Source organism: Gymnoscopelus microlampas (assembly GCF_963454915.1).
Source record: "Gymnoscopelus microlampas genome assembly, chromosome: 1".
Taxonomy (NCBI): Eukaryota; Metazoa; Chordata; class Actinopteri; order Myctophiformes; family Myctophidae; genus Gymnoscopelus; species Gymnoscopelus microlampas.
The window spans coordinates 48,719,864-48,741,669 of record NC_139962.1 but is presented as its reverse complement, the minus strand read 5'-3'; the positions used below and the strand labels follow the sequence as shown (position 1 = coordinate 48,741,669).

At 45.2% G+C, this 21,806-nt stretch overlaps 1 protein-coding gene across 1 annotated transcript in view; it reads left to right on the top strand.

Annotated features, from left to right (window-relative positions):
• The first annotated feature begins 10,633 nt into the window (after window positions 1-10,633).
• cep89 (centrosomal protein 89) overlaps window positions 10,634-21,806 on the top strand; it is a 108,158-nt gene continuing 96,985 nt past the window's right edge. The window contains exons 1-8 of the mRNA XM_084052129.1: window positions 10,634-10,820; window positions 12,891-12,997; window positions 13,190-13,336; window positions 15,780-16,029; window positions 17,677-17,749; window positions 18,650-18,684; window positions 19,922-19,982; window positions 21,347-21,442. Coding sequence (XP_083908255.1) covers window positions 10,779-10,820; window positions 12,891-12,997; window positions 13,190-13,336; window positions 15,780-16,029; window positions 17,677-17,749; window positions 18,650-18,684; window positions 19,922-19,982; window positions 21,347-21,442 — 811 coding nt within the window. The 5' untranslated portion in view covers window positions 10,634-10,778. The remainder of the gene's footprint in view (window positions 10,821-12,890; window positions 12,998-13,189; window positions 13,337-15,779; window positions 16,030-17,676; window positions 17,750-18,649; window positions 18,685-19,921; window positions 19,983-21,346; window positions 21,443-21,806) is intronic.

Sequence of the window (21,806 nt, the reverse complement as noted above, 5' to 3'; positions counted from 1 at the left end):
AAAATAGTAGATATACAAGCTCATAGTGCGGCACTCGGTGCCACGCTATGAGCTTGTATATCTGCTATTTTTGAATAGCCAAATACATCTTAAAATGACACAAATTATGCTTGCCCGGACTTAAAGGGTTAAACAGTATGTGCATTTGATATTTAACGGTGGGATTTCACGTCATCTAGGGTTGACCACGTTAGATCGCTATGGTTACTCACTCAAGAGGTTAGAGTAAGCACTCCATTTTCGGACATAATGGTCAACCTGTAACTCCCTATGGTCATGGTTTACGTGTAGCTCCTTATATGGATAATTATATGATTTGTTGGAGTCTGATGTCATGATGACATGGTTTGTTTGGGTCTGATGTCATGTTGTCACAGTCAGCATGACACATGTCATATTTGGGTGAAGCTCTTAACTCTATGGTTATGTCTGAGTCATGGTGAACTATATGGTTATGTCTGAGTCGCGTGATTATGAATCCCACCAACGTTATAGGATATAGACCCGCCTTACCTGTCTGATTGGCTCGACGGAACCGAGATGGTTGACCGACCGGCTGACCAACCGCATGACCTATTAGGCAGTTTCAATATAGGATGAAAATTAAGATCAGAATCCATAGCATTCCAGACATGCAATCACACCAGCAGCAGGCAAAAAGAATCAGGATTTGTTTGCCTGCTGCTGTTGCTCACTGCATTTCAGAGACAATGAAGTACGGTTTTACCAGGAATAATGTTCATAGTACCTAGTCACCACACAGTTTTACCACAGCCCTGTTATTCAGCATTACCTGCTTTCACCTAGTGGGGTTGGATGGAAGCCACCGTACATGGTCATCTGGTTGTTGTCGTCAACAAAGTGGTTCTTGTCATACGGCAGGTAAGCCAGGAAGACTGGTGACGGAACCGGGCGAGACGTGACCTCTCCCGGGCTAGACGTGACCTCTACCGGGCTAGATGCGGCCTCGTACGGCATGTCGGCCAGGAGGACTGGCCACACTACTGGGCTAGACGAGGCCTTGGCCTCGTACAGAATACAGATGGAGCCGCCCTCCTCGCCAATGCGATAGCAGACTTCGTATGGGTCAACCCACAGTGTCAGCTCCAGAGGCAACAGACTGGACAGCTGTTTAATGGTAAGTCCACTGCGATTGGCAGCCTGGGCCAAGAGAGGGACCACAGGGCCTCTCTGGTTGATACGTATGCACCGGTAGGCGTTGCCCTTCAGCGGTCTGTCAGGGTACCAGTGGTGCTGGTAGTGGGCGCTCATGGAGTCCTGGAGACATTCCTGGAACACCTGGAGCTGATGTTCATCAAGACCTTTCATTTTCAAAAATGACGCCATGAAGGATGCTGCAGCAGTCACTTCATCAGCCATCTGGGTTCTGGAACTGTGTCCTTGGTTCATATTGTGCAAAATAAGTTAGCAATAATCAAGCCAGCTGGAACAACACTCGTAAAACTTTAATGAACAATAGCGATGCCATCAGCAGCATTTTTAATGGTTGCCACTTTGCTATTAGATCTGACCTTGCGTTGTGATTGGCTAAGAGGCCGAGACGCATTTTCAATATTTCCAAATATGGTTTGTGCCGCTAAGCCAGCATAAGTCCCTGACTCCCTGATTGGCTAACCCGACCCGTCGGCTTACCTTATTGGCCAAGCCTCGCATTTGTGCTGCATAGCCAGGGGTCATCAACATGCCGGACATTTTCCTCAAAGAAAATCTTTGCCACGGATGTCTGAGTTTTAGTTTTTGTCGTATTCCTGAGCCAATAATTTGATGAGTGGCAGAAAGATGCTAATGTCTCCGATAGGAGACTCAAATGCAGGTCAATTGAGTCTCTGTCGTTCATCAAATTATTGGCTCAGGAATGTGACAAAAACAAAAAAATCTCCCTTAATTCAATTGGCTTCATGGGGTGTATAATTAGATAGAAAATATGATTTTTTTGGGGGTGAACTACTCCTTTAAGTTGGAAAGCTGAGAGGGAAGGCGTAGATGGAGCAATATGTAACCCAGTTTCAAAAATTGCTTTAAAAGTGAAGTTTATTATTATAATTCCCTGTCTTGTCTACTTTATGCTTCACTTTCTTCTGCTTGCTAAATTGCAAAGCATTAAAGACAATCAGAGACAGCGAGAAGAAATGTCATATTGACATCCACCGGTCATTATAATATCTAAGCTTAAAAAACTCGGGCTCAGACAGATTTGTCTGTTCTGAATCCGCCACTGTCTGCTACCAGGTTTAACAAGGTTTGAATACCTGTCTTTATTAGAGTGTTAATGTCAAAGGACATTTCGGAAACCCAGCTCTTACCCTGTTAAACTAAGTAAAATTCAGGTAATTCATTGGCATGGAAGAATTATTTTTTAAATGTATTGAAGTAAAAATGAAAGTTGTGATGAATAGGCTACGAACTCAAATAAAGTAGAAGTAGGCTTGTAACAAAGTCCTTGTACTTAGTTACTTTACACCACTGGTATTTCTGCTTTAATTAAATAGGTGTCCTATCTATTCTGAAGAAAACCATGGAGACTCAAAGTCAGCCACTGTATTCAGGTGGCTCAGTGCAAGTCATTGCCCACCACCACGGAGGTTGTGGGTTAAAATCCACCGTAGTGCATCCGGCTTTGTTGAGTGTCTACAAGAACACAATTGGGGCGGCACCTGTCAGCAGGGCGTGTTGGGCGGGAGGAGTAGGAAATGCTCTACGTCCTCCCGGTGGGGGCTCCTCAATGGCAGGTGAGTCAGTAGGATATGACAATATCCTAGAAGTGACAACACAGAAATGTGTGTGGGGTGGAATCAATTGGCATAACGAATAAATTGTGGCGAAAAAGGGGTAAAAAATAATTGGCTACTCTAAATTTAAAAAAAGAAAAGAAAAAAAAAGATTTTCAGCGGACACGGACAAGTCTTGTCACGGACACGTTTGTCTGCGGACACATTGATGACCCTTGCTACAGTAGTAACTAAAGTTTTCAAATAATTATAGTGGGGGAAAAAAGTACAATATTTGCCTCTGAGACGTAGTGGAGTAGAAGTAATGAAATGTGGCAAAGTACTGAAAATTTAAAATACTCCAGTAAAGAAAAAGTATCTAAAAAATGTACTGTACAGACAGTACTTGAGTATGTACTTACTTAGTTACTTTACACCACTGAGAAAGAGGCAGAAAGAAAATATACAGCCTAACATCACCTCTTACTGGTTGAAAGTAACAGCCTAGTTGGAAAATAGAAAAAGTCAAATACTGTACTTAAGTACAATTTTGAATTTGAGGTACTTTTACTTTACTGGAGTATTTCCAATTCTCAATACTTTTAGTTCTACTCCACTACACCTCACAGGCAAATATTACTTTTTACTCCACTACAATTATTCAAAAACTTTAGTCACATTAGTTACTTTGTAAATTAGTGATTATTATTACAAAACATACATTACCCACTTTCAGCCCTATATACATTTCGGCCATTTGAAAATAGCAGATCTACAAGCTCCCATTGCGTTAAGATGTGACACACTGTGAGCTTGTAGATCTGCTATTTTGAAAAGATTTGTATTTTCAAAACTTGAAATGGGACATTCTGCACAATGATTACTTTTGGTAGTTTAAGTATATTTTGATGCCAATACGTTTGTACTTTTACTCAAGTAAATTCTGAATACTAGGCTTTTACTTGTAGCAGAGTATTTCTACATTGCAGTAGGCCTATTGATACTTTTACTCAAGTAAAACATTTGAGTACTTTTTACCACCACTGATTGAGAGGGCTCAACAGGAGAGTGGGACAAAGAGGCAGAGAGGAAACATACAGCCTCACAGCGCCTCCTACTGGTCAAGCAACAGCCTGGTTTGAAAACTAGAGGTTACGTAGGTAACCCCGGTTCTTTTAGTTTAGGAGTGAGGCACTCACTATGGGAAACAGCGCCATCTGGCGATGCAACAGAGCTACACAATACGCTCCCGGGGCCCATTTCATTGGGCTAGAGGGTATGTCACGTAACCGGCTGTCCCTTCCCCTTTCCGGAAGGACATATAAGGGCTGGTCGTGACGTAGTACTTCCTCTTACCACAGGTCCTCTGTTCGCAGTGGCGAAACAAAGGGGTGTTTGGTGAGTGCCTCACTCCTAAACTAAAAGAACCGGGGTTACCTACGTAACCTCTAGTTCTTTGTCGTTTTGAGTCGTGAGGCACTCACTATGGGATCTATAAACCCCCCGGAAGCGTTAAAAACATTGTATCCCCAGAAAAAAAAAAACCGCACGTCCCCTACTGGCTCAGGGACCCGCACACGGCGGGCCCCCGCTTCAGGGACGCCCAGGCCCACCGGGCCTGGACACGGCACAAGGGATGAGATAAACGAAAACCCCGACAGACCGAAGTCTTCCCCATTCAGCTAATAGAAGACAAGGCTCGTCACCTACTAACCTCCTAGTAAGGGAACAGGGCCCCCCTGCTCCCTAGGACCCAACAGATTGTTAGCCCCACGGGATCACATCAGGGGGAGAAAGGCACCTCAAGTAGATGAGGCTGCCACGCCAAGGACTGCGTGCGTCACCGAGGAAGCCGCCATGTCCAGGCTGTAGAAAGCTGCAAAGGTCGAAGGAGACGACCAGTCAGCAGCCCTGCAAATCTCCTGGACCGAAAAACCTCTCTAGAGAGGGCCCAGGAAGCAGCCAATCCCCTAGTCGAGTGCGCCCCCAATCCAACAGGTACTGGGGCCCCACTACTAGTATAGGCGAGCCTTACGGCCTTAACCATCCACCTGGAAAGCGTTGACTTGGCCATCGCTTTCCGCTGGTCACCCCAGCCGTAGGTGACAAACAATCGTGTTTACGACCTACCAGGCGCCGTCACCTGACAGTAGAGCCTCAAAGCCCTCCCTGGACAGAAACAAAGTGACCACTCATCCACCGCCGAAGCGAAAGGAGGTGGATGAAACGCAACCAATCCGACCGGAGCCGGTGCAACCCCCCCGGTCTTGGTAACGAACGCCAAGTTTGGCGTCAGCAGAACCCGTCTGCTATCCCCAGAGCACCTCAAGCACTCCGAACTCACCGGGAGTGCATGCAGGTCACCGACCCTCTTGGCCATAGCCAGGGTCACCAAAAAGACTGTTTTCAGACTCAACACCTTGAGGCTCCCAGTCTCGAGACGTTCAAACGGGGGGAAGGCAGAGTGCATTCAGCACCACCGCCAGATTCCAAGCCGGAAACAGAGGCCTGTTACTCGGCCTGGTCCGTCTGGCCCCGCCCAAGAACCGCCGTACCAGGTGACGATCGCCAACCGTCCCGCCTTCGAAAACCTTCGTGGCAGACGGAGATGGCATCCAAGTACACCATGACCGTCGAGAAGGTCAAACCCTGATTCAGCTTGCTCTGCAAGAGAAAAAGGAAGCCGCGTACCGGGGCCCGAAAAGCCACCACCACTGGTGACTGCCCCTGGCACCATGACACGAAAATATTCCATTTGACGTCATAGGCAGCCCTAGTAGAAAACGGCCCTCGCCCTCTGGATGGTAACCACCACGTCAGGGGGCAGACCACACGAATCTAGGTTGGCCCTCACACAGGCCAGAGCCACAGATCTAAGTCCCAGGGGCTGGGGTGGTTGATCTCGGTCCCCACCTGCGTCAGCAGGTCCGCGATCGGAGGAAGGGACCCGGGTTCGGCGTGGAGCAGAGAAGTTATCTCCGATCCCCACACGCCCCAACCTGGAGCAACTGGCAGTACAGTCAGGCCCTGGGGCCTGACCTTTTCCAACGTCGGGCGGAACAACTCCAGCGGCAGGAATGCATAAAGCAGTTCCCTCGGCCAGCTGTGAGCCAACGCGTCCAGTCCCAACGAAAAGTCCGCTGCCTTCACCGAGAAAAAGCGAGAGCACTTCGCGTTCTCTGTTGAGGCAAACAAATCGACCTGTGGTCGATCGAACCTGGTCCAAATCAGGCTGGCGTCCGTCGTGACAGCCGTCCGTGAGATCACAGCGCCTCCCCTGACGCCTTCTGACAGAAAGGGTGCGCATGAGCACAGCCTAAGTGAATCCACGCAAGTGGAGACACCAGACCTTGTCGAGGGTCCACGGTAGGTGGGATCCTGAGAGCCCGCATCCACCTCTGAAAGGTCCCAAAATAGCCTACTTAGGCAGGTCAGGTGTATGGCTGAAGTCATGAGACCCGCCACCTGCACGCACAGCCTGTAAGTGACTGTCTTTCCTACGTCCTTCTAGAAACCAACAGTGAAAAACCGACAGTAATCGCGCCTCAGGGCTACGTTGGTCCACCTGTCCCCCTGACCGAACGTGCGCAGGAGCGCCACGGTCATCAGCATACGAAACCTGAATTTCGTAAGAGACTTGATGAGACCCCTTCATCCAGAAAGGGTCACATAGCCTCCCCCCTCCTTCTTTGGCCAGAAAACACACGAAAACCAGTTGTACCAAAAACTGGGAAAAAAAACCGGGGTTACCTAAGTAACCTCTAGGTTCCAATTCGTAGACGGTTTTCTGAAGATGCCCTTGCTCAGTAGAGAGAGTCCCTCTCTCTCAGAGACATGGCTGCATTACCTCTCCGCATGAGAGGAACATCCTGTGTCTGACATAGGAGGCATGTAAAGGTACGTGGAAAATCACGTTGTTGTCCAGGGGAGCTGACCGGTACAACCACAGTGTGTTACTGCTGTACTGAGCCTGACCAGTACAGAAAACCAGTGTAATACTGACGTACCTGCTGCATTAAGCAACACAGTGTTGTCGTAAGCGAGGCTAGGTAGCCGCTAGGTGAAAACAACAGCAGAAATTTCCTGTGCACCGGGTAGACGGGAACGTGGAAACACGCATCCTTTAAGTCTATGCTGGTCCATCCGTCGCCCTGACGCACCGTGCGTAGTAACGCTGCGTTCGTCAGCATGCGAAAATTGAATTTCGTTAGAAATTTATTGAGACCTCTCAGGTCCAGTATGGGACGTACACCCCCCCCCTTTTCTGAACCAGGAAAAAACTTTGAGTAAAAACCCAGGCGTTTCCGATCTGGGGAGAACTCTCCTATTGCGCCATTGTTTAGGAGAGAGAGAACCTCCTCTCGTAACGTAACTGCCGCTGCGCCCGTCGCGCTGGAGAAAATCACTTTGTCTGACATCGGGGGTTTCATGCAAAACTGTAACTTGTAACCCTTCTGTATGGTGCGCAGCACCCAATGAGACGGGTCGCAAGCTTTCCATTTCGCTAGACAGCGAGCTAGTGGGTTGAGGCGAGTTAAAGAAACTGCTCGCTCCACCGGCTGTCTGCCCGTTGTCATGGAGACCAGTGACGCGCTCGCACGCTCTGGCGTTGCCAAACGTGTGACACTCGATAGAGGCAGTACGGGTGTTACCTGATTGACAGAAGGAATCGGGAAAGTCACGTGACCCCGCACGCGGTGCCTCCCCAACATTGGTATCCGGTCGGAGAAGCCCCTTGTCCGTCTCCGGTCGGAAAAGGAAACAGTTGGATTCGGGGAGGTCACGTGAGACAGTACGCGGTACCTCCCCGACGTCAACATCCGGTGGGGGACGCTCGACGTCCGTCTCCGGTCGGACACGGAAGTATGTAACTTGTTTACCTTCCGTTCGGCCATCTTGAGAGGGCCCTGTGATGCAGAAGCGTTTTGGCGCCCTCTCCAAGATGGTGGAATCGGTTGTAAAAACGGGCGTGACGCCTGTGCCAAGGTGCAAAGGCGCCCTCTGGCGGACAGGGGTGGTACCGTTCTTACAATTGATTTTACAACTGGTTTTATTGTTACCTTCAATGGAGTCAGTACATGCAGTGTTTCTGTCCCACACGTATTTGGAAAAACGAGAACCGGCTTTACCAAATACTGTGGGCTCATGGGGGGGGGGGTCAGATTGCTTGTCCCACACGTATCTGAAAAACCGACGAGGGTTTTTTCGGATACTGTGGGCCCAAAGGCAGACCATCGAGAACGGTCCTCGTTCTCCCTGGCACACAGGCGGAGTTGGAAAAAGACAAGGTTTTGTACTTTTCAACGCATGTAAAACCACAATCACAGGGTATTTCTTCACAGATCTTACAGTAAGTGCGACATGCTCCTCTGTTTGGCTGTGGAGGCTGGAGACTGGTTTTCCCATCTGCACTGGAGTTATTCAATTCAGTGTAGCAAACACATTGGCATAATGGCGAACATTATATAAAAATAATGGAGAAACGCATTATACTTCGTATCCCGTCAGTGTTTGGAAGGCCGAGAAACCGGTTCCGTCCAATCATTAAGGGCTTAGTTCAGAGTTAGTCAATTCAGTGTAGCAAACACATTGGCATAATGGCGAACATTATATAAAAATAATGGATAAACGCATTATACTTCGTATCCCGTCAGTGTTTGGAAGGCCGAGAAACCGGTTCCGTCCAATCACTATGGGTTTATTTCAGATAGTGTCTGAACCATGCAGGGTGTGGTGAAAGAACAACCATAATAGCACAAAACAGGCAATAAAAACAATATATTGACATTAAGGCATTATATCGTATCCCAGCCGTATTTGGAAATGCAATATGTGACAAGTGTGACAGACATATTGGCACAGTGATAAGCATTAAGTACCACAATATACTGACGTTGATATGCATAACATGTTGTATCCGACAGTGTAGGAGGACGAGCACCGACCATTTTCCTAGCATTGTGGACTCATGTCGACATGGTTTGAATAATGCAAAGGTTTGGTTCTTTGTAACAAATTTTATTGGCACAAAAAACAGGCATTATATTTTGTACTGACCTCACAGAATGTGCAAAAAACTACCCTGCTTCTGCTCTGTAGACACTGGGAGGAACAGGGCGGTCAACGTCGCGTACTCCGCTCACGAAGGGGGTCGGGCTAGCTTACCGCGGGCCACCGCTCGTGGCAGCTGGAGTTGGGGTAGGGAGGCGGGAGTGTCGCGGTGGTGCTGGGCGAGCACCGCTAGCACCTTCGGCGTTCCCCGTACAGGCCCTGGCCTGACCGTAGAGAGCCATCGCGTAGTGAAAGAAGCAGCTGCGGCTGTAGCCGAAACAGTTAAGCTGGTTAAAGCCAGGCCGTATCTGTGACGAAGCAGCCTCACCGGGAGCCGGACGAGACAAGCAACACAGTTCGAGTATCGTGGAAAAGAGCGACAAAAAGCTAGGCTAACAGCTCTATTCGGGGAGTTAGCTCAACGGATAGGGGGTTAGCGCTGTGGAAGTAGCCAAACAGCTAAGCTAGTAAGTTAGCGGCTAGGCTAAGAACAGCTTTAAGCTAACGTCGGCTCACAAAAAGCTAGGCTAACAGCTCTGTTCGGGGAGTTAGCTCAGCGGGAAAGGGGGTTAGCGCTGTGGAGGTAGCCGAAGCTAGTAACAGCTAGCGGCTAGGCTCAGAGGCAGCTAAGGGCTAACACCGGCTCACCACGAGGTAGAATAAAGTTAGTTTCCTGGAGTTTAGTCGAGCGAGAAAACCCGTGGGTGACTTATCCTAGTCTCCGCTAGTTTCGGGGGGACAGAGCGAGAGCCGCTGGTGTCCACTAAAACTACCGGCACAGGCCGTATCTGTGACGAAGCAGCCTCACCGGGAGCCGGACGAGACAAGCAACACAGTTCGAGTATCGTGGAAAAGAGCGACAAAAAGCTAGGCTAACAGCTCTATTCGGGGAGTTAGCTCAACGGATAGGGGGTTAGCGCTGTGGAAGTAGCCAAACAGCTAAGCTAGTAAGTTAGCGGCTAGGCTAAGAACAGCTTTAAGCTAACGTCGGCTCACAAAAAGCTAGGCTAACAGCTCTGTTCGGGGAGTTAGCTCAGCGGGAAAGGGGGTTAGCGCTGCGGAGGTAGCCGAAGCTAGTAACAGCTAGCGACTAGGCTCAGAGGCAGCTATGGGCTAACACCGGCTCACCACGAGGTAGAATAAAGTTAGTTTCTCAGCGGGAAAGGGGGTTAGCGCTGTGGAGGTAGCCGAAGCTAGTAACAGCTAGCGGCTAGGCTCAGAGGCAGCTAAGGGCTAACACCGGCTCACCACGAGGTAGAATAAAGTTAGTTTTCTGGAGTTTAGTCGAACGAGAAAACCCGTGGGTGACTTATCCTAGTCTCCGCTTTTAGGGCTAAAGCTGGTTTCTCACTTTGGGTCCTGAAGTGTAGTAATTGTCGAATAAATGTAGAATTCAGTTTTTAACAAGCGTGTAGCCTTGTAACATCTGCGAACAGAGGAACTGAAGAGGAAGTACTACGTCACGACCAGCCCTTATATGTCCTTCCGGAAAGGGGAAGGGACAGCCGGTTACGTGACATACCCTCTAGCCCAATGAAATGGGCCCCGGGAGCGTATTGTGTAGCTCTGTTGCATCGCCAGATGGCGCTGTTTCCCATAGTGAGTGCCTCACGACTCAAAACGACAAAGAACAGAAGAACTCATCCAAAGATTTCAAACACACGCGTTGCTAAGACGATTAAAGCTCGACTCTGATTGGCTCCTCGCTTCACTCCCAGCCAACCAGCCCCGCTGTTGTAGCGAGGTCACTCTTCACTCAAAAGCGTCCTTCCTTCTTCCTAACCAACCGCGTCCACAGTGATACACAGATGGTTTCATATCAGAGAGCGTCTCTCTCTGATATCAAATACATGAATATAGACTAAACGCTACGATATTTGTAGTTGCTTTAGTTATAAGTGGTCATTTTTATAATAAGTAACATTGTCTTCTCTCAAGCTGGCTTCACCAAAAGGCAGAAAGCTGAGGCTGACTCTACCAGCTTCACTTTTAACCAGTATGTCAAAGTTCAGTTTCAGGAGGAAATCTGATCAACAATATGTAAGCTCAACGTCTTTTTCCCCCTTCTCTCTTTTCTATTCTTTCCATGTTACAACGCTTTAGACAGACAAGATAGCCTAATGTAAACAGCTGTAGCCTACCAAATGGCTTTGTGTGTGTGTGTGTGTGTGTGTGTGTGTGTGTGTGTGTGTGTGTGTGTGTGTGTGTGTGTGTGTGTGTGTTAACGCTTAATTAATGATGATTAGTGACATTAATACATGAATTCATCATGGATTTATCATGAATTCATCATCGAAGGTAGGTTAAAACAAAGAGTTTTTAGTTAAATGTTAAAGCACTATATTCTGACAGAAATCATTGCTATAGACTTAGCTCCGACGGAACCTCTCCCTCCGCTGTATAGCTCCGAGATGAGGTTCCTCGTTAGTTACTGCCGTCTGTTTTCGAAATGGTCGCACGTCGTCCACTTTACATGTTTCTTACCCCTTTCTGCACATCGTATCCAAAAAGTAAAGCATTTCCGCCACTCTCTCAGATGTTTGAAGTTTTAACGCGCCATAAAAGCCATCCAACGGGTTGAAGAAAGTATTTAATTTGCCTCGGTTTTCATCCGGTTACATGGTTTTTAAGACATTGCGCAAGAGTTGCGCCCGTAGAGATAACATTACTGTTTACCCTACTGGTCAAATGTTGAATTGCATCTTCTAATGCAAAATATTATGGAACCGGATGAAAACCGAGGCAAATTAAATACTTTCTTCAACCCGTTGGATAGCTTTTATGGCGCGTTAAAACTTCAAACATCTGAGAGAGTGGCGGAAATGCTTTACTTTTTGGATACGATGTGCAGAAAGGGGTAAGAAACATGTAAAGTGGACGACGTGCGACCATTTCGAAAACAGACGGCAGTAACTAACGAGGAACCTCATCTCGGAGCTATACAGCGTACAGCGGAGGGAGAGGTTCCGTAGGGGCTACTATAGACTAAGAGTGTTTGTTCAGTAGCAGGGGTCTCCCTGACCTGTCTTATTTCAAGTGGGTTACAGCTTCAATGTTGATAGTGTACCAGTTTAAAAATGCGTCTGCTCATTTCTTTGTGTCAATACTTCCCTTTTTTCAGTTATCTATCCTGTAAGTGTATCCTGTGTGAGTTCTCTCTCCTAAAATGTGTATACCGACCTGAAAATGCAGTTTATATACCTATACTAAAGAGCTGGAGAGATAGGGAGACCCCTGTTAATGAACAAACATTCTATAGCAATGATTACTATCAGAATGTAGAGCTATTCAACACTATTAAAAATATATATAACTTACCCTACTTAGACTACTTACACTACCTAGTCCTGGTCCTCACCATTAAAGGAGTAGTTCACCCAAAAAATGACTTACGTTCTATCAATTACACACCCCATGAAGCCTTTTCATGGAGATTTTTTTGTTTTTGTCACATTCTTGAGTCAATAATTTGATGACCGTTTCATCGATCAGTATAGGAGACTCAGTAGGAAAGTCTTTGAGTCTCCGGTCATCAAATTATTGTCTTAGGAATGCGACAAAAAAAAAAAAACGTCCATGAATTCAGGGCTTTATGGGGTGTGTAATTGATAGAAAATAAGTCCTTTTTGGGGGTGAACTACTCTGTGTCTGGTGGTTGTTCAGAGACTCCTGGCTACTCCTACCCGCCTATATGAGCACTCATCCTGAGCATATTAGTGGAACTGTGGAATAACGTCCTTAACTAATGATATATTACACTTGGTTAAGTCACAGTGACTTCACCATTAGTTCATGGTTGAGGATCAGGAATTAATGATACATTCATGATAAATGTATGTATGATGTTCATCATTAATTTATCATTAATTAAGCTTTAATTAAGTGTATCTGCATTTGCATGACATTTTGAATTTGTGTACATACATACATTTGTTTGTTTTAGCATGACCTTGTTTGTATGATGTGTTTTTATCTATTTTAATTTTTTTTATATGTGTTTGTTTTAATCTGTATGTAATTATGGACCCCCTGTGCGTCTGGAATAAAGTTTGAATTGAATTGAATTGATACAGTATAGTCTAACTGTATCCCTGACCTGCGTCTCCATAGAGCTACATCTCTCATGGTTTGGTCCCTGCTGCCTCCATCGCCCCAAAACCCGCTGTCCCCCGAACCCCTCCACCCCGCAGCCCCGACCCCTCTCCTGAGAGGCCCAGGTACCATACCCCCCTCCCTTCTGCCATCTCCTTCACCCTCCCCCTCTCCTCTCCTCTCCTCTCCTCTCCTCTCCTCCTCTCCTGCGCTCTACTCCACCTTCATCTCCCTTTCTCCCCTCACCCTCCGACCAGTATCATATCTCTCTTCATTTGTCCCTCTTCCTGCTCCCTTTACCCTCCCTTTATTTGCAGATCAGCGTTAGCGGCGGCCGTCTGGTCTTCATCTCTGACCGGCAGGACGTTTGCCGTTCCCCCAGCCAGACCACGCTCTCTATCTGACAGCGGCCACCCTCAGTCTGTCACCTACCACCCCGACACCAGCACAGCGCTCTACGCACAGTAAATAGTGTTTTCAACACTTCTACACCATTTCTACAGTGAAGACAGACAAGGAGTAGAGGTTAACCACATGAACCCTAGCGTCTCTATCATGTGGCAAACAAAAAATAGCAGATCTACAAGCAACGCAACACATTGTGAGGTTGTAGATTGGCTATTTTTGGGGAAGATATTTAGTGTAGAGGGGAAAAAAGGAGCGGACCAAGTATAGAGCCCAAGGGGATATATTAGGTTTAAGTGGTTAAAACCACTTTCAACATGTTTTCCCTATTTTGAGCATGTATAGCAAATATCGAAAATGGCTAATCTGCAAGCTCACATCACCTCGCACGGTGTGACCTTGTTGATCAGCTATTTTTGCTACTCATCGTACAATGAAGTACAGTATATTTCCTTTATTTATTCAGGGAAGCCCATTGAGAGCAAGCCCTCTTTTTCAAGGACGCCCTGATAACAGCATATAAAATACGATACATACATAATGAAAAACAACAAACATTTGAATCATATTACAGTGTCACAGATGCAAATAAACATAGAGTTACATGAAGCAGGTGCAGTCACTATGTAGTGTGTCCTCGAGAAGCACCCTAAATGTCTCAATTGAGACCAATCGCACCAGTTTCAGAGAGTCCTGAAGTTTGTTCCATTTGTGTGGAGCATAATACATGAAAGCAGTCTTTCCTTGTTCACTGCTCTTACGAGGACTAGTATATCTAATGTGGGTTTGTGTCCAGTAACCTTTGGCTTCAAAAGCGAGGATAGGTACAAAGGAAGCTTTCCACACAAGGCCTTATAAATAAATAAAATACAATGTTACTCTCTACGCACTGCGAGAGATGGCCAACCCACTTTATCATATAAAATACAGTGATGGGTGAGATAATCATTGCCATTAATAAAACGCAGGGCACTGTGGTAGACTGCTTCAAGGGGCTTCAGTGTAGAGTGAAGCATGCACATACAATATATCCCCATAGTCAAAAACAGACATTATTACAGATTCAATTATAGTCTTTCTGCTGTAAAAAGAAAAAACGGACCTGTTTCTATAGAGGAAACCTATTTGTCCTCTTAATTATTTTATTAAGTTCTCGATATGAACCTCTAATTTAGCCTCTAATATAGGGCTTAAGTTGTTATTAAGCGTGATTCATATTTGTCGTTCGACCGGGTTGCTCACTGAAAATAGCCGATCCGCAATTTCACAATGCATTGCCTTGTGAACTTGGTGATCTGCTATTTTTGGTGAGTGATAGCAGTATGATGGAGTATGAATTAATGAAGCATTGGAGAGGCAAAACACAGATGTTACGGCCACTAGAGGGCACACACAGTAAAGCTATCTGGATGAGCCCATTAGTGCAAAATACCAAAATAATAGTTGAAAAGGGGGTCCCATCAAAGGGCAAACTTCAAGCACACTCGAGCAAGGGCACAAAAGCCTTTAATTAGACCACCCCGGCAGGGCTACACATAATTTTAAAAACAATAAAAAGCTCACCGGAATATTAATTGAAGGATTGTAAAATGTTTGTACAAATTTGGTATAAATATCTGATCAAATTGATATTCAGTGATACTGTTGTGGTTAGCTGGCTTTAGTCATTAGACTAAGGAACAACAACAAAATAAAACTCTCCTGTCAAAATATCCATTTAGTGCATCGACCACGTAACTGCAAAATCACCAGTTACATTTTGCATGACACTATCCAGCACCGTGAAAGTCCCTACAAAAGTTGAATCCCTCAGCAATCTGTTCACAATCTGTTCAATCTGTGACTCTGGAAAAGAGCCTCAGCTATGTGTTGTAATTCTAGGCACGTTATTAGGGTGTTAGGTGGGGCTGTGTCCTAGTGAGGTGTCTGTAGAATATGTATCCTACTATCCTACTATAATTCTAGTAACCTCTGTCTGTAGTGGTGAGTAGGTGAGTACGTGAGTACGTGAAGCTACCCGGTTCTCCTCAGTGGTTGGACCAATTGCTCTGATTTTGCACACAGCCATTGACCATTACCATCTGAACTTAACTGTGAAGCCCGTTTTTCAATTTCATCAAATCTCAGCTTCTTATTAGCGTTTTTGTGTCAAACACTGTCGCCATGGTTACGGGGCTGCCCAGCTATGGGACGAACTGCCTCCCGGGTTGCCAGATCATGTGCGCATATCCCCCCACGGATGCGTCAACCGGGTATGGTCTAGTGTATATAATTTGTATATTGTTGCTGTCGGGCAGAAACTTTGTATCTCCATGTGTAATTGTTTCCCCCCGTAAATGAATACCCTACCCTCATGACACAAGAGTATTGTACAAAAGTAGTGAAAATAGCTGATCTACATTTAAATAATAATACATAATAAATAATTGGGCATACAAGGTTTCCACCCGACAGAGATGATATAATACACATACACACTGTGTGTGCGTTTTGTTCCTACAGGGACACATGGCCAGAGTATGTTATCAGTCCACCTCGCCTGCCATCTCCCGGACATTCTGATGAAGAGCTAGATGACAGAGAGCAGGAGGAGGAGGAGGAGGAGGAGGAGAGGAGGAGCAGCAGGTGGGAGGAGGACATAGAGAGGGAGCCGCTGTCCGAGGAGGAGGAGGGGCATATCTACCAGAGCCTTGACAGACGAGGGATCTGTCCAATCACAGAGCCCGTCTACACGATGCCTCTAAAAAATCAGGTAGTTCTGTCTGTCTGTCTGTCTGTCTGTCTGTCTGTCTGTCTGTCTGTCTGTCTGTCTGCTTTACTGACTGTCTGACAGGCAGAATGTCAGACAGTCGATGCAAGTTGGGAACAATCCAAATAGGGAATGCATGAAAGCTTAGGCTGGGGTTGCCATGGCAATCAATTGGCTCATTTTGGCCACGGCCAGAGCCTTTCCTGGCGGTTCTGGACAACCACCTATCCGACCGACTTGACGCCGGACACTGCACTCCCTCGGGTCGGCGGCAACCCTCGTGTCAAGTTTTAAGTCGGTCGGACGGACGGTTCTCGAGATACGTGGATTACAGACGTACATGTCATGCGTACAGAGATTCTGTGCATTTATTGCAAGAAGAAGATTGTAATGTTCACTTTCTGGAGTAATATGAGTTTCAGACTGCAGTTACAGTACCAACCTGAATCACAAGGTGGCTTCACTCATACTAGGTTCTTCTGAGAGAACTGACCGTGCTGTAGCCCACAATAAGTAGAAAAAGTTTGTATCACCGTCGAATAATGGGATGTTGGAATTATGAGCGGACCCCCTCTCACCTCCCTTGACACATACTCTTGAGGTGTCCTTTAGCAAGGCGCTTGCTAAAAGATCATTGGCTTTATTTTATTCATGGACTGACCTCTTGCAGACATTGAGAAATAAATACAGCTGAGGTAGACAGCTACAGCTTATGCCTGATTTATACTTCGTTACGTATAGGTGTTGTGCACCAAAGAGTATTTTCAGTGTGCCACAGCCACATGCAATTAAGCATAAATCAAGGCTGCGTCAACAGTGTGGCCTGTCATGCAGGCAGCTGTTTTCCAGAGTGCACGGGGCCGCGACCCCCAAATGAGCAAGGATTAGAGCCTCGCCACTTCCCTGTTAGCATCTGTCACTCTCAACAGCAGTTTCCCTGCAGCTACCCAACGTTTCTGTTAGTCCCTCTGAGAGACAGTCAGTGCATGCACCTGTCTGAGACAGAGGGAGACAGGGAGGAAAGGGAGAGAGACAGAAAGACATAGAGGCGAAAGAGGACAAAAGCCTGTGAGAAGGAGAGAGCCGAAAGACAGACAGACACAGACAGACAAGGAAAGGATAAGTTAGTTCTGTATGTGTGCAATGATCTGTAGAGGTACTATATCTGCTGGTTAGAATCAAATTCTAGCAATCTGATTTTCATTTAGTAATGTGTAAATCTCAGTGTAAACATGAAGCAGAACTAGGCATAAAAGTACAATTGTATACGTTTTAAGTCTCCCTCTCCTGGTGGAAAGAGGTAATTGCAACAATATCCAAACTACAATACCCACAAATGCTGCCACGCATGCACACAGCCGCACGCACGCACACACACACACACACACACACACACACACACACACACACACACACACACACACACACACACACACACACACACAAGCGCACACACACACAAGCGCGCACACACACACACACACACACACACACACACACACACACAAGCGCACCTGCGCACCATCTGCTTCATAACTATTTATTGTCAACCAGTAGGTGTCCTACCCGACACTAGGGTCAGACACTAGGGGTAAAATAACATTTGATTAATTCAAATGAGTCTCAGATGTCATTTTGTGTGTCTTTCAGGGTACCAGTCAGTCAGAAGGAGGAGAGGAGACAGATGACTCCGCCTTCCTCTGCTCCCCCACTCCACTACAAGGTCTCTGCTCATATCACACACTGTAAATACAGTACAGCACACACATATAGGGGCTGATATGTGTGTCATGACATTTTACTGGACGAGTAATTGTCATACAAAATAATTGTGATGAATGATTTAATTGTGTTTATCCATTGAACATTGGAGCGTAACATTTTATTTCTGTTTGGCTTTTTAGGCTTTTTAAACAAAAAATGCACGGGGGAGATATGACAAATAACTTAAATAATACAAAGGACTGGCTGACAATGACCGATACCAATAATCAAAATAAATAATGTACTATGGCCAAAATAGGCCATATTTAATGATTTTATACTAAACATGTGTTGGAAATGTGTGGGAAAATAGTGGAATTAGCCGATCGACAAGTTAATCGGCTATTTCCACATTTATCAACATGGAAACGATTATGACGATTATGCAAAAATATTATCTTGAATAATTGCGATTATGAAATAATTGTGATGGCTTGTGTGAGGCCTACACACATACACACAGCACACACTGTAAACACAAGCATAAGCTTATATTTCAGGAAGACTCAAGACATCAGAAACAACTTAAGTTATATTGTTGCTGTCTCTCCTTATTTCAAATTGTTATGTTTTTTGTGTAAATTAATGCCACTCTTCCTCTTATGACGATGTCGCACTAAAGTAGCGAAAATAGCTGCTATTTTTGAAACATTCTGAAAGTGAAAGTGGCTAATCTGGCTAATTCTGTTATTTTTCTTTTTATTGTGTTGTGTTTTTATTGCGATATGGATCTCCCTTGGGTCAGAAATAAAGATTTAATTGAATTGAATTGTGGGTTAAAAAAAAACCAAGGCACATCTTCCAAAAAAGTAAAAAAAGGCTTTCACATTTACTAATTAAGTACGTTGTTTCTCTACAGAGGAGATACAGGAGACAGAGCTGCTGAATAAGAAGGTAAGACACCTTTTACTCCTTTAATTGTTTTGTTTATATTATATATTTTTATTATAATTATACAGACTAGTCCATACCCGTGGGGGGGTATGCGCCCCCCGCACGCGTCCCGTCGCGAAGTTTGAGAACCACTTAGGCGTAGAGGGTAGAGAAATAGTCTTTGGTGCTTACAGTATGCAGTTACATGCAGGTAAATACACACACACCCATTAACACAATGAAGTGAGCGTGTCTGTTTGACTGCAGCGACTCGTTTCTGATCAGTCACACCACCTCCTTATTTCTGGATGACCTCTTCACAGTAGAGGTAGCAAGACACTTAATTGGCCTCCCTATTTTTGGCTCGTCATTATAGATGGAAACCTTCAAAATCTTCCTCAATTATTCGAAGATAGCAGATCTGCAAGATCCCAACTTGCCGTGACGCGTTGTCAGCTTGTAGAGCCATTTACGAATAGGGCTTTAAGTGGTTAACAGAACTGGAGAGAAGAGCATTAGGACAAGTACCTCACTCTCCATATATCTCTCGATCACCCCCCCTTCTCTCTCTCTCTCTCTCTCTCTCTCTCTCTCTCTCTCTCTCTCTATCTATCTCTATCAGATGGTGCACATGTAGCTGTTAGAGGAAATTGAAAATCTCTCAGATATCATCTGACCATTTGTCTTTTTACTCTGCTTGTCCTCGTATAATCTGTCTTTGGGGTTAGATGATAGTTATTCTCTTAAGGCAGACGTGTTGGCTCCCACAATTTTCAAATTAGGCTTCTGCCTAACAGTCTGCACTTCGGAAACTTTGAAAATGAGTAGATGTTCCCTCACTTCCGTTTTGCAGTTATATAAATAAGTCCCACTGGAAACCAATTTAGTCAAAGCATATCTAGCTAGCTGCTTACCACTGGAAATTCTAAAAGATAATTTAAAGATATATAAAAATACACTTGCGTCGTGACTGGTCGAACACCCTTTCCGGTCTGCGGAGCAGATGTCAGCTTCCTGTTTTCAACTTTTACCGGGTGGAATTACAGACTCTCTGTAGCATTTGAAGATTGTGGAAGAGATAGTCTGGTTTGAGAGACTAGATTATAGTCACTAGTCAGCCCTTCGATAATACATGTCACTCAGTTAACCTTTCAATAGGCCAAGCTGTCAGTCAGTCAGTCAGTCAGTCAGTCAGTCAGTCGTTCAGTCAGTCAAACCAGTGTATCTGTTTCTCTTACAATTACTCTCTCTCTCCTAGACCTCGACTCCAAAGCTGAAACAGAAGTCTTCATCAGCCAATAGAAGCATTCCTTCCCCAGGTACTGATCCTCTCACTGGTCCAACCCAGGCATGGGTTGGACAGGGTGTGTCTCTCAGAGCCAGCACACACCAGTGGATACACTCTGCCATGTCAAACGAATTAAAGCAGTGGTTCCCTCACCTGGTCCTTGACATCCCTTAGTACTGCTGGTTTTCTATCCTATCCTAGGTAGTGGAATGCATTCACCTGACAATGAACTACTCCCTGCAGGAATAACAAGGACATCTGGTCAATGCAATTAACATCTGGTACGATACAAAACCAGCAGTAGCTGTCCACTCCATTTTCTTTTGCATTGTAGGAAATCTTAAAGGCCCTAGAATACATTTCACCATTTGACATTAGAAAATGTACTCTAAAAACTAAACTACACACTAAAGCATACGACTAAGATTCAAATGACTATGAAACATTCACTGCACTACATTGTTCTGTGTATTTGTTGCACAAAAGCTATTTTTGTGACAAATCTAGTGTATCTATAATCTAGACACACAAAAAACCCCCACTGAAATAGCTACCTAAATACTGTGTTACTTTGAAATTGGAATTTGGCGTTGAAGGGACCAAGGCACCACACTCCTTGCTGTTATCTGTGTCATTCCTCTCTCTGATAGCAATAATCAAGTATGTGAGAGAAATGATCCATTTGGAGTTGTTAAAATCGTCTTGTCTTGTAGAGAGACAAATAACAGGAACTGTCTGTCCTACAGAGACAAACAGAAGGAGCGGATTGAGCAGTGAAACAGATAAAAATGTTTGCTTACATTTGATTTCCTTTACTGAGAACACTAAACTGTAAGAGAAATGGATTCTAAACTCCAGTGACTTGTGTGAAGTGAGGTCTGTTACAGTCACTACGTAATTGCCCGATCGCAGTTATTTCAGTTAATTGCAGTCATTTTGCATAATGATTAGATATTTTTCCATTCGTCTATATAAAAACCCGATGGACTTAACAGAAATGTCACATTTCCATTATTATTTCCACGTAATTGTCCACACTTTTAACCACTTATCTGCCCTGTGCAATTTTAGTTTACAAAGCCTAAAATGCAGAAATGTAATTTGTATTCACACACACCACGTTCCACTGCTCAATGCCAAACATCATTAATCATAATTATTTGTATGACAGTTATTAGCCAACTATAATTTCATGATGGTGACAGCCCTGGTTGTATCTTTTTAGGGCAGACTAAATCATAACTTATGCTCCGTCACACGGCGGTGTTGTGCGTCGAAAATAGCAGACCCACAAGCTCACAGCACGTTGCATATGCCACGCACTGTGAGCTTGTAGGTCTGCTGTTTTCGATGTGCGATGAATCGGGCTTATTGTGAACGTTGTTTGTTTCTTAGATGTGACAGAGGAGACGAGCGGCCGTGGATCGTCCAGGAAGAAGAAATGTTCAGTTAAAAGAAGAGAAGGCAGTCGGGGACAGCACGGAGAGCCTGGTAAGACAAGCTGCTCATATCGATGCCTGGTAGAACGACTCAGTTTCCTCTTCAACCTTCACCCAACTTTTACATCCATGTGGGGTTTTTATGAGAATTAAAATGGAAAGGAATTGAGGGCCACCCACACCAATAACTGTAGCTATATCGTTCACCACTGTTGTCATTATAGTTGTAGTGTGAACTCTGCTATCCACTTCAGTTACAATGATTTTTTAAAACTATATATTTACAGTATACTTATAGTTACAGTATAGTGCTTGGTGTGGACACCCTCCCCAGCATCCCTATTCTGGGGTGAACATTCAACGGAAACAGCCGATCTACAAGCCTGCGTTGTGAGCACGTAGATCGGCTATTTTCG